The sequence below is a fragment of the Megalobrama amblycephala genome, linkage group LG12 (assembly GCF_018812025.1).
Source record: "Megalobrama amblycephala isolate DHTTF-2021 linkage group LG12, ASM1881202v1, whole genome shotgun sequence".
In the NCBI taxonomy this organism is placed as follows: Eukaryota; Metazoa; Chordata; class Actinopteri; order Cypriniformes; family Xenocyprididae; genus Megalobrama; species Megalobrama amblycephala.
In genome coordinates, this window is record NC_063055.1 from 40,028,139 (window position 1) to 40,041,203 (window position 13,065).

The 13,065-nt window shown below is 37.9% G+C and overlaps 1 protein-coding gene across 1 annotated transcript; it reads left to right on the forward strand.

Moving 5' to 3' along the window:
- The first annotated feature begins 495 nt into the window (after nt 1–495).
- On the forward strand, nt 496–12,362 carry LOC125280550 (ninjurin-1-like). The gene is made up of 4 exons (XM_048211154.1): nt 496–797; nt 5,289–5,520; nt 10,443–10,602; nt 11,714–12,362. Exons 1-3 carry the CDS (start codon nt 753–755, stop codon nt 10,589–10,591), a joined length of 426 nt encoding a protein of 141 aa, XP_048067111.1. The 5' UTR covers nt 496–752; the 3' UTR covers nt 10,592–10,602; nt 11,714–12,362.
- The last annotated feature ends 703 nt before the right edge of the window (nt 12,363–13,065 follow it).

Here is a 13,065-nt window from a genome sequence, read left to right on the forward strand (position 1 = left end):
GTTCCCAAAAAAGTCATATGGATTTGGAACAAGATGAGGGCCAGTAAATGGTGACAGTGTTCTTTTTTGGGAGAACGATTCCTCATTTAGTCACATTTAATGTGGGAAGGAAGAGGAATCTTCAGAATGTTCAAAACAGCATTCCAAAAGTTCTTTCATTTCAGACAGATAACACAAGAATAGCGTTTCAATGCATCATGTTTTACAGACTAACCTGTGATGAAGGTGTGTTATTGAATTTCCTCCATGTGTAACACAAGCCCAGTTTGGCTCGGATATTCACTGTGAAATTTGAGTCATGCCACTTTCTGTTTCTCCTCATCTACAGGCACCAGTTTATGCTTTAAAAATAAACAAGTATCAGATGGAGTGCTTTTGTTAAGCTGTAATTTGCATATGTGAATATAAGTTATGTTTACTGTAATTTTTCTGTTTACAGGACAAATGTAAATCAAGAAGTAGGAATTATAACAAAGACTTAGTAAGCGGTCTGATTCAGGGTGATTGGGACACTTTTTGCCATTGAGATGAACTGGAAAAAGTGTCCCAATCAACCTGAATTCACCTTAAACTCCATGTAGAGTTCAGACAGTGACTGAACGATGGTGTAAATACTGGATGAGTGTAAACAAGACATCAGCTGATGGATCATATACTGAACCAACCCCAAGAACATCAGGCCCGGCATCCGCTGAGGAATATTGCTGTTGTCCTGTCTCGGAAATCCAGTGTAACTGGAGACTCGGACACTGATGGCGGCGCACACTATTGAGTTAAACAGAGCCGCTGGACTGGAGGTACGTCAACTAGCGTCAAAATGACAACAGTATCTGAGCCATCTAAACTCTTTCATACACTGTAAGATGAAATGAACTGTAATAGATTGTAAAAACACTAGTGTAAAAGTCAGAAGGTACTAATTGTGATGTTAAGGGTGGTTGCAATGAGCGCAGAATGTGATTTCATCAAGTACAACATGTTCCTGGATCAACATTCCAATCAACCAATTAGATTTGAGGGACAAGTTTACCGTTTATGTCAAGTTTAAGCTAATGTCAAGGGTTAGGTGCTTCTGCATCGGTGCTATTCACCTCTGATTTTAGGGATAATAATTCAGGGTTAGGTTTAGGGATAGGGATATGGTAGGGACTACATTTTTGGACAGGAATGTTGTTCCAGGATCTACAAAAGTATGTTGACCCAGGAACGCGTCTAACTCTGCAAAAACAAGGCGTGCGCGATGAGCACAGAAACCTAAATAGGAACTAATTAAATAGGAAATATGGAAACTAATAGGGAACACAGACATGCAAACAGGAAAACCAAAACATGATATTAAAACAGAACATAACTATTACACTAATATGTACATTTAGGTACTAATATGTACGCTTTAGGTAATAATATGTTGCTAATAACTAATATGCACCCTTCAGGGGTATTGTTAAATGTACAGTTTTTGGAAGTGAAAAAGAAGTCATCAAACAATTTACAGTGAAATCCATGGATTGATATTCCAACAAAGGTTCTAAAGAGAATCTTAAAGGGTTCCGTCAGGCGCTTCATGTAGAACATTTTAGGGTTCCCATCATAGATTTAGTTTTAATTAATTAATTTTCTTTAAATTATATGAATTAATCAGCTCGCAAACATTCTTTATCACTAGAAAAATTGAAATAACCCATTAAACGAAAGTATTATGCAATCATTTAATACATTTCTCTTTATTTAGAAGCTTAAATTGAATCAAGAAGCCTACAATTCTATAAAGAACCCCACTGATCCTTTTTTTTCTAAGAGTGCACAATTCATTTTCATTGAAATAAGTATTAGTTATGTACGTTAGGGTTTTATGTTCCGTCTTCTGTCCCAGGTGAAAAAAAAAAGTACATTTCTATAATATACTTAAAGTGCTCTATTTTCATGCACTAATTTTGTACTTAATATACTAAAAATTCTTCTTTAGTACTTTTTAGGATCATGTACTCAACTGTGCTATTTTGAGACAGCATGAAATATGAACTAAAATGTGCTTTTAATAGTGTACTACAAGTGGTAACTAAATATATTTTTTTAATACAGAGATAGTTTATTAAAAGCACATTTTAGTTCATATTTCATGCTGTCTCAAAATAGCACAGTTGAGCACACTTAGATGTTCTTAAGATGATCCTAAGAAGTACTAAAGAAGAATTTTTAGTATATTAAATAAAAAATTAGTGCACGAAAAATAGCACATTATAGAAGTGTACTTGTTTTTCACCTGGGGTTATTAAATGAATGTTTATTGCATTATTTTAGTGATGTGTTTTATGTTTATGACACTGTGCATCTTCCATTAATATTTACCTCGTCTTGGGGAAAAGCTGCTTGTTTTGTTTTTTTTACGGTGATTGTCAGTATATGTAAAAGTTAAAAAAAACACATTTTAGTACTTCAGTAGGTTGGAATTTCAACATTAAATCAGTTAATGAAGTTTATGGTTTTTCTTTTTTACTGTCAGTTTAAGTTAACGGAGTGTCTGTTTACACTAGCTCCACGCAGCGGTAGTGAACAAGGCTCACAGACCTGGCTATTAATGCGATCAATGCAGGTTCGAGTCTGCCTTTTGCAGAGCTCGCATTTATTTTCAATAAAAATGAAAATAATGTTCTAAAAGTGGAAATAAACTGCGAAAGTGTTTAATAACATTAAAAGTGTTTATAGGGTAGGGTTAGGGGAAGGTGTAGGGAGGGTTTTTATTCTCCCAATAAGGCGGCATCCAATTAATAATTTTAATAAATATAATAATTTACACTCTATGATATTATTGCATCTTGTTAATGTACTAAAATACTGAGGTGTAAATAGTATCTGCCAGTATAAAGTATAGATAGCATCTTTACTCTTATTGCAAAGAAATTATACTTTTACATGGCGTAAATAAAATCTATCACTATTTTCAGCTAGCGTAAATAGCATATCGCTGAGAAAATGCTACTATTGTCACTTAGTGTAAATAGAATATAATGCCATTATTACTTAGTGCATATAGCTGTTGCCTTAAGTTAAATCCTAAAATTGTGCTGCTATATTATTTACAGTAAAGTTGTGGCAACCACATTTGCCATTTTGTTTCACCATAAATTGTGCAGATTTTGAGAGTTTATACAGTATTTCTAGAGCAGATGTTTGAACACAGACCAATCAGGACTAAAAACTGCTTTCACAAGCTTTTCATTTTGATCAAAAGGGTAAAAAGTCCCATAGACCACCAGAGCGACCCGAGCCTAAAGACCAGAAACACACAGACCAACAAATGGCAAAAAGTGCAGAACCAGAAATGAGTAAATGAGTTCTCACAGGATTTCTCTCATGATATTCATATATTCCAGTATGATAATGTCCCCCATATAAAGAGATTCATGAACAGCAGATGAAACTGAACACCTTATTAACATTAACATTATGCTCTTTCTCAAAGTCTTGATGTTGTTTTTGGGCTCTACTAGATTGAATGTTGATTATTTTCCTCATATTCTCCATTGTTGCAGCTCCTCTCTTCCCAGTCTGTCAGTAACGCTCTGTTTAGTTCCTGTCTCTATGAAGCCCCTCCTTCTGAAAAGCACAATGTGCTCTGATTGGTCGGCTGCAGCAGTGTGTTGTGATTGGTGTTTGGGAAATGTCCCGCCCCTTACCATAACCGCCAGTTTCAACACACTACTAACTAACTCAAGCAGGCCCCGCCCCTTTATTCTGCGTATGAATTATTTAAATGAGGAATATTGTGAAGAAACTCAAGATGGAGTTCAGAAACACTGACACGGACTTTGGAGACCTTTTTCAAGCTCAAACAGCAACATTACACACTAAAGAAAGATAAACATGGAGAAAAGCAGAATAGGAGCTCTTTAATACTAAAAATCTTTTTATCATACTTGTAATACAGGCAGGGAAATTAAAAGGTTACTATGTAAAATAGCTTTAGTGAGTAAACACAAGGAGGAAGTGAAGTTCCTTTATGAAATGGCATTTAAAGTCAAATGAGTTTGAGCTGTATGTGCTCAAGTGTGTGTGTGTGTGAACTGGATTAAACTGAATTTTTCCAATTGTTATGAGCTGTTGGTGTCTGTCTGTGGACAGGGTCAATACAACACCGGATGTGTGTGTGTGTGTGTGTGTGTGTGTTTAAGCAGTGTAACTAAAAGCTCTGTAGAGGATCAGGGAAATGTAATTTCCCTCTGGTGGATCGATCAGCCGCTGGAGCGCAGCCAGAGAGAGTGAGGAGAGCGTCGTGTCATTACGATTGCACAGTCAGCAGAGGAATACTGATGGGAAGCATGAATGAACGAGAGGAATAAAAATGGACAGAAGGATGGAATGGAGAGATCTATTTAAAGAGAGTCAGAAAGATCCTTAAAAGCAGAACAATTGGTGCTCTTTTTTTTTCTTTTCCATATCACATATTTTAGTAATCATCATGAATTAGGTATCATTCAAAAGCTTAAACACTCAAAATTTTGAAATTGGATATTGCGTTACCATGGAAACAGCTCCTCTTCTAGTGGGTGGTGTCAGATTTCAAATTGTACAAAATTTATTGCACTACTTTATAATCCAATCTTTTTCTAATCTTGACAAAACACTTTAGAAATGTCTGAGAGGCTCCATATTTGGCCACTGTTTTGTGAAAGAAGTGTATGTATTGATTTGTTACTGGAGAACTATTTTTGGTACGGTGCCTAAACGAAATCTCACAAGAACCTCTATTTTTTCTAAATTTGGAACATAATTTGGTCAGACACTTGGTCATATGATCCTCTCTGAAACTGTTACACATGCCTTTGTCACATCATCTCACCTTGATTACTCACTTCTTTATGACCTTTTAGCTAAAAACATCAAATGATTACAATATGTTTAAAACGCCGCCTGATTGATCACTCGCACAAGTAAGAATGAGCACATTACTCCAATTCTTCATCACCTTCACTGGCTTCCAGTTTCCTTAAGTATAAACTTACTTAAGTACTGACCCTCACTTACAAAGCTCTTCATAACCTTGGTACTTCATATTTATCTGATTTACTTCAACATCATGACCCGTTGGTTACTTAAGATCTTCTAGCGTGGGATTGTTAGTGACTCCTAAAGGTGGTTTGGTCACTATCGCTGCCAGGTCTTTTAGTGTTGCGGGTTGTGGAATGCTCTTCCTCAAGACATCCGTCAAACATCATCCTTTCTTGTGATATTGCTGTTCAGTAGTTGGTAGGATTAAGGTGTACTAATATTATTCTCTCTCTCGCCAGGCTTCTCACAGTCTGGGTCTGTCGCCCGCCCCTCTGAACATGAACCATTATGCCAATAAGAAGAGCGTGGCGGAGAGCATGCTGGATGTGGCCCTGCTCATGGCTAACGCGTCTCAGCTGAAGGCCGTGCTGGAGCAGGGGCCCGAATTCACCCTGTACACGTCCCTCATCACACTCATCAGCCTGTCGCTCTGTCTGCAAGTGTTAGTGGGGATCTTGCTCATCTTCATAGGTGAATGAGAACACACACAAACCTGCCTTACTAGGGCACAACAGGTGCATCACGCTTGATCTTATTGTCCTCTGAACCACTAGAACCAATGTTTTGTTTTTAAAGGTTATAGATTTATGTAGCTAATGAGAATGACTAAAATTTTTAAACATGTTTTCAAACAAAGGTTAATGATTTTCATGATGAGTTTTGTTCAAGGTAATTAAATGGAGTATGTGAGAGTATTATATATTGGGTAACAAGCACCAGCTAACAAAACATGTTCTAAGAACATTTTGCTAACATTCCCATTAAGTTATGAAAACATTATTTTGGAATGTTCTCTGAACATCTAAAACGTCCATTTTTAAAATGTGTTTTCTTGGTTGTGTGAGCGTTAAAGGTAGTGATGGGTGCTTTCGAAACTCTGCTTCATGAAGCTTCGAAATCTTTACGAATCTTTTGTTTTGAATCAGTGGTTCAAAGCGCGTATCAAACTGCAAAAGTCACTTGATTTCAGTAAACGAGGCTTTGTTACGTTCATATCTGTTTCAAAAGATTTTGAAATTTCAGTGGTTCACCACTGGGGGTGATGATCTCTGTGAACCCATGAATCATGCGTCTATGGGTTTTATCTGATCTCTGATCAGTTTTATACATTTGTAGATGCTTTAATGAAACATTAGAATAAATAAAGGAATAATAGTAGTTAATAGTCTTTGGCTGTGTGAGATTCTCCAGCTTTGTTGTTATTGAGCTGTTGAAGCTCCACCCTCTTCTGGAAATGTTTCTGTGCTAACGTTCTGAGAACTTTATTAAAGGCCCGATAACTTTGAATAAACATTCTATTAATGTTACCGGAAGAACGTTTGTTCATAACCTTCCAAGAACGTTCTGAGAATGTTCCCTGTCAGCTGAGAAGTGGTTAATTTGAGTGGGTTAATGGGGATTTTTTGAATTACAGCTCAAAATCAGAGCAGAACAACATGCTGTACCAGTTTAATCTTATTTCCAAATAAAATTACCAACATTTTCTGCACAAAGATTCCCATGAGGGTTTCTTATTTTGTCTTATATTCACATATGTGGTGAAACTGCAGTGCCTGAGAACTGCTGAGTGAATCTCTGTTGACACTCGTTCATTCAGTATATTGAAGCTGTAAGCAGAGCTCTGCTTCAGGAACGCTCTTTGAAACTGAATTTGAATTTGGGATTAAAGAGCAACACATGACAATGGCATCACAATACGCTCTCCCCTGCTCTCTTGTTCTGTTTGACCTACATATCAGCAGATCCTTTCTGCCTGTCTTTCCCTTTCTGTGACCCTCCAGAGCTTCCATTCTGAACCCGCTGACCTCACGCATCTCTCTCTCTCTCAACCAGTTGAGCGTGATGTGAGCGCCTTTCATTTTCAGTCTTTCCATCTCACACACACAGTAACAATGAATTATGAAATGTGATTTTTGTTGATTAAAAGGCTGTTTTCAGCGAGTGCTCTGGTGGATAATGCATCTCTCATCATCAGAGAGCACTTTCATTCAGTCAGACTGCAACTAATCTGTGATGATCAGACCGCTCTGAACCAGCAAGCAAGGTAGTCTGGGTCACAACTGATGTATCGTCAGAAACAGCTACAAGCCAATAATCGTGACCCTGGCCGACAATAAGCTCATCAGAAGAGTCTAGTGTGAAGAAAATGGCCAGCTCACACTGAACTATTTGATATTTTGCGTTGGTACTGACGGTGAAAAACCTTAAAGAATAATGTGTTGAACATCTACTGCTATTGCTTGAACCTCAAACTCTGAGTTTTTGAAGGTTTGTGGCTTTGGCTCACCTTGCTTTCTTGGTTATTAGGGCCCAAGCCCTGAAAGAGCGAAGGCCCTATTGTTTTTCTTGGGTAAATATTTTCTCATCGGCCGAACAACTTTTGTGCTCATAGTTAGATGCCAGCCCAACAGAAAGTCAGGTATTTATGGTTGTTTGAAAAATGCACGCTCCTGATTTTGAGATATTCCTCCTAGGAAATTCATCTGATCACCATCATACTCGGTCAGCATGAAGTCAAGACATTGAGGATGCTAAATTGCGAGCAGATTTTTGATATCTCAAATGGTTTGGCTGTGGCATTGAAGTAAATTTATGGTGAGAAAAGGGAAACAGGAAGTGTGAACTTCTAACTTCTGCATACATTGATTGATTTTGATGAAACTTCAGCTGTGTGTTTGTTGTAGGAGGCCGATCACATGGATGCAACTATTGTGAGTCAAAGTCATAGACTTTTACTTACAGTCACTAAACCTGGTATATATGTTGTTCTCAGCCAGACAACTTTCTAATTTACAGTCATTAGTTCCAACAAACAGGAAGTCAGCTATTTTTCTTTGAATGTGGATTTTTTTAACTACTGCTCCAAAGGCCATCATACAATTTACACCAAAATTTTTCAACATGAAGTCAAGACATTAAGGATGCTAAATTGCTGACGGATTTTGGATATCTCAAATGGTTTGGCCGTGGCGAGGCAACGTATTTATGGTAAAAAAAGAGAAACAGGAAGTGTGTTATAACTTCTACAAACATGGACTGATATGGATGACACTTCAGCTGTGTCCTCGCTGTAGGAGGCCGATCACATGGATGTGACTATTAAAAGTCAAAGACATAGCACCACCAACTGGCAACAGGAAGTGTGTCACTTTCAAAATGCTTTGAAATCGGCCTCTTATTTTTACCCTCTTATTTGTGTTTAAACTTCGTCAGAATAATGTCAACACACATCAGATGTAAACCTGTGAAAGGTTTCTTGATATCTTAAACACCGTTGCCATGACAATGCATCAAACTTTGCTATTTTTCCGGTGTTTCTGAGGCTCTTAGCATGCTTCATATTGCATGAAACTCGACACACGTCAGGATTGTTTTCCAGTAGACATGGGCAATGCCTTTGAAACGGGCATGGTGGAGGGGCTCAGTAGCGCCACCTTTTGACAAAAGTAGGAGGGTTAATTTTACCTACAGTCACCAAACTCAGTACACATATTGTTCTCATCAAGCCAGACAACTTTCTGATTTACAGTCATTAGCTCTGACCAACAGGACGTCGGCTATTTTGGTTTGAATGTGGAATTTTTTTTTTTTTTAAATCGAGTCTCTGAATTTTAAACTTTTATATGATACACATTAAACTTTTTTAACATGATGCCAAAACCTACAGTTTTGGCATCTGAAGATTTCTGAAGATACTAAATTCTGAACGGATATTGGATACCTCAAACGGTGTTGCCATGGCGAGGGATTAAAGTAATGTGAAAAAAGGAAAACAGGAGTCTCATACAGGATTCCCACACCTTGGTTAAATTCAAATTCAAGGACCTTTCAAGGACTTTCCAGGTCCAATACCCTCAAATTCAAGGACTTAATGTGGAGACGCATTTCAAGTAAGAGCAAGGTTACATTGTTACAGTTTTCATGTGTCTAACACAACTATGCAAAAAAGCATTTTATTTATTTTTGGCCATATGACAAAGATCTGATATTCTATTTGTCGTATTTCTGTTTTGCATAAAACTGAAGAATATTCGGTACATCCTATACTGTATTCTAAAATGATATGATATTAGATCTGAGCTTAGGCTCATCTAACCAGAAGTTTAAGATATATAAATATGCTTTTAAGTTTTTCTTGCCTCATGGGTTTACATCTGTGAAATGTTGAGGTACCATCGTAGTAGATTTGTGCGTGCGTGAATAGTCTGTCGTCTCCCTTAAGGCTGATTTATACTTCTGCGTCGAGTGTATGCCGTAGCTGTGACGTAGGCTGTGTGTACCATGCGTAGCCTACGACGTGGCCATGACGTGCACCTCTTCAAAAATGTAACAACGCGTCAATTCTACGCGGACCGCAAGCGCTGTGATTGGTCTGCTAGAACCCCTCCCTCAGGTCAAAAAACTGGCACGGAGCAATTGGAGAAGAGCGAGCATTTTCAACTTCCATAGGAATGATAAATGCTCTGTTTCAGAGGACACATACAGTCAAACTGCAACAAAAGTCCTATTTGCCGCTTCTCTGCCATTTCTTTATGTAAGCTTCTCTGACAACGTTCATGACGAGCTGCTTCTTCTTCGGCTTTTGCCTTGATCCTCAACATGACCGCAGACACTGCCCACTAGTGGTCTGCATGCACGGCGACGCAGACAACAACGCAGAAGTATAAATGAAAACAGACGCATAGCCTACAGTGCAGAGGCTCCGGCGTAGGTCCGACGCAGAAGTATGAATCAGTCTTAAAGCCTCCGTGGTGGTGGTGGTGCCGGAGCTTGGGCCCTTCATCGCTGCTTGCAGCTATATTTCAAATGGATTTTTTTCATTCATTTGAAACAAACCTGTGTTTATATGCAGATAAAATAATGCACAACCAAATATTAGAATAATTTTTATATTTTAAGAGTGAAAGGATGTTGAAGACACAGTTGGACAGCAAAACTGAAGTTGATGTTAGTTAACAAGCTAACAAAAATATATTATAACAACGTTTCACTTACAATCCCATTACATTATGAAAATGTTGTTTCTGAATGTTCAAAACATCCACTATTTTAAATGATTTACAAAAGCTTGTTAAAGGGAACATTCCATTTGATCATTCTGCAGACATTATGGGAACATTACTTACATTTAAAAAATGAACGTCCAACTGAAACATTTCAGGAAAAACTCTCCATGAATGATGTATTAATAATGTTTTTGTGCTAACATTTTTAGAACATTATTAAAGACCAGATAACTTTGAATGAACGTTTATTAATGTTACTGGAAGAACGTTTGTTCATAACTTTGAGAAAACCTTGCCAGAACGTTCCCTGTCAGCTGAGATGCTGGATTACTGTGTTTGTTCAGAGCTCATCTGAAGTGTGACTGTGTTTCTCGTTGCTGATTGCAGTGAAGTGGAACCTGAACGATGAGCAGAAACATCTCCGGCTGAATGTCTTAGAGAACATCACAACAGGCTGTATCTTCATCATCGTCGTCATTAACGTCTTCATCACTGCGTTTGGAGTTCAGCGGCCCAATCCAGGCCTGCGACAGTAGCTCAAACACTGGTATATTATAGAATACACACAAAACACACCAACACTGGAGAAATACACTCTCCTCGCTTTACAAGAACTTACATTTCAATCACATTTATGAACTTTGCAGCATGGCTATATTGTATGATCTCTTGAATAATTGTAACCACAGTTATAATACATTATAATACTTATTTTCCAGTAAAATATCCAAAAACCACTAGGCCAGTGTTATATATTTTGTTTACTAGAGTACTTACAATATCCCAAATGTTTCCAACTATTTGTAAATTGTGAGAAAATTTCAGTTTTAACCAAGGCTGCGGGACGTGTGAGGAGTCGCCTGTTAATGACATCATACCTGTGTTACCCTCGGTTTCCGGTTTTATTTTGTAGAAACTATTTCATATATAGGCGCTTTAATATATTATATGTTTTATTATGCAGGGGAACATCTGTTTTGATATATTTATAGACAGAAAACTAATTATTGTTGTCCCGATTCTTTTGCACCGGCTGTAAGGTGGAGACCACATGTCCCAAGATTCCACGCTCAAACTTGGCGTCATCAAGCTACGCCTTTGTTTTGAATAGGCCTCTAGTGACCTCTAGGGGACAGAAAATTCTACATATTGCACCTTTAAAACACATGACAAACAACCAGTTTCAGATGGAACAAGGAATCTGCAAATATTATAATGCATTTTAACTGTTTACGATTATTTATGAAAATATATAATGCAATAGAATATCTTAATAAATGCTTTAAGTAGTTTTAAAAGCACCTCATACAACTTTTTAAAAGTTAAAAGTGGCTGATTACATCACAGTTGATCATAGCCCAGAACACAGGCCTGTCATGATATCTTGTGCTGTATTCACTGCTCTTTTACTCACTTTTGTGATTATTCAGCTTGACAATAATTAAATGAACTGGAATTAAAGTGTTTGACATGCATCATTGACACTGTGTTTTATATGGAATAAAAGATCCAGGAGCAGATATTGCTCTTTCATATAAAGGTACATTTGTGGCACTGCTTTCCATGAATATGGTACAAAAAAGAGCCATGGAAAGATGGAGGTCATGAGAGCAGCTGACGGAAGTGGTGAAATGACATAAACTCTCTCTCTTTTCCAGCCGTAGCCTGAGACTGAAACAAGGCTGTCCTGTTGTGCTACACTTCTCTGGATGGATGGATGAAAACAGGGAGCTGTGAAGGCATTTTATACAGTCTTTTATACAGCAGATGATCTGCATGCAGAGCTCAATATCTATTTCATTTTCATTGCGCTCATCTCTATCAATGTCACTTTCAGTTATTGTGTCCAATCATCTCTTAAGGGCCGTTCACACAGAGCACACTAGTTGAACTTTGTTTAATTTGTGCGCTGCGCTTGTTTAGATCTGTGTCACGTGCGAGACACTGCAAAAGATGAAAGACGCGAATGCAGCAGTCAAAGACGTTCATCTATCACACGTTTACAAAGACAATAAAAATAGAAAAGCAGCGCGGCGTAATGTGTGAACAGCCCTTTATTCTGCTCTCCTCTCAGCTTACAGCCACTAAGCAAGAAAGTTAAGAAAGTTTTACCCCGTCACATGACCAGATGAATACTACTTTGTTTTGATTGCAGAATAAATAAATCATGGGTGACAAATACTGTATGCATCAGTAACTGTAACTCGATGCTGTATTCATGCTGATAGATTTTCTCAGTATTAAAGGGGCCATATTATGTTCTTTCAAAGTCTTGATGTTGTTTTTGTGCTCAACTAGAACAGGTTTTCAGAACACACACACACAAAAGCTACTGCTATAGCACATTTCCAGTCTGATGATCTGATGCTGACCTCTGGTGGCACATTAGTGCATTAACACAGAAATCTGTACATGCACTGTGAATCTATTGTTGCGTCCCCCTTTTGTCTAGAGGTGACAGGAGAGTAACATATAGAAAAAAGCTGCAAGCAGCGACGAAAGGGCCCTCGCACCTGGGCTCATCGCCACCCGTTGGCCTCAAGAAAACTGTGAAGAGTGGCTGACATGCATGTAAGCGAGAAAATACAGGAGAATTATGGCAAAGTCATTTAAAAGTGCCACACTTTCTGCTGCCAACAGGTGGCGCTTTGACCATAACCAAATATTGTGATATAGATGTTTTCAAGCTAGAAATATTATCAAATGTATGAAGTTTGGAGCAGAGTTACAACAACTTCCTGTTTCATGGCGTTAATCACATTACCATTTAGTCAAGTGTTGCATGATTTAACGTGTTTCTAGTATGTTTGGTACTTCATGGCATATTGAAATGTGTTTCTGGTGGTGAATTACAGTGTAAAGCATGCCATTTCTTGTTGCCAGCAGGTGGCGCTATGACTAACTGAATATTGTCATATAGATGTCTTTAGCCCAGGACACACATGTGAAGTCTGGAGCAGATCGGACATTGTATGCCTCATTTACAACAGCTTCCTCTTTCATGGCGAAA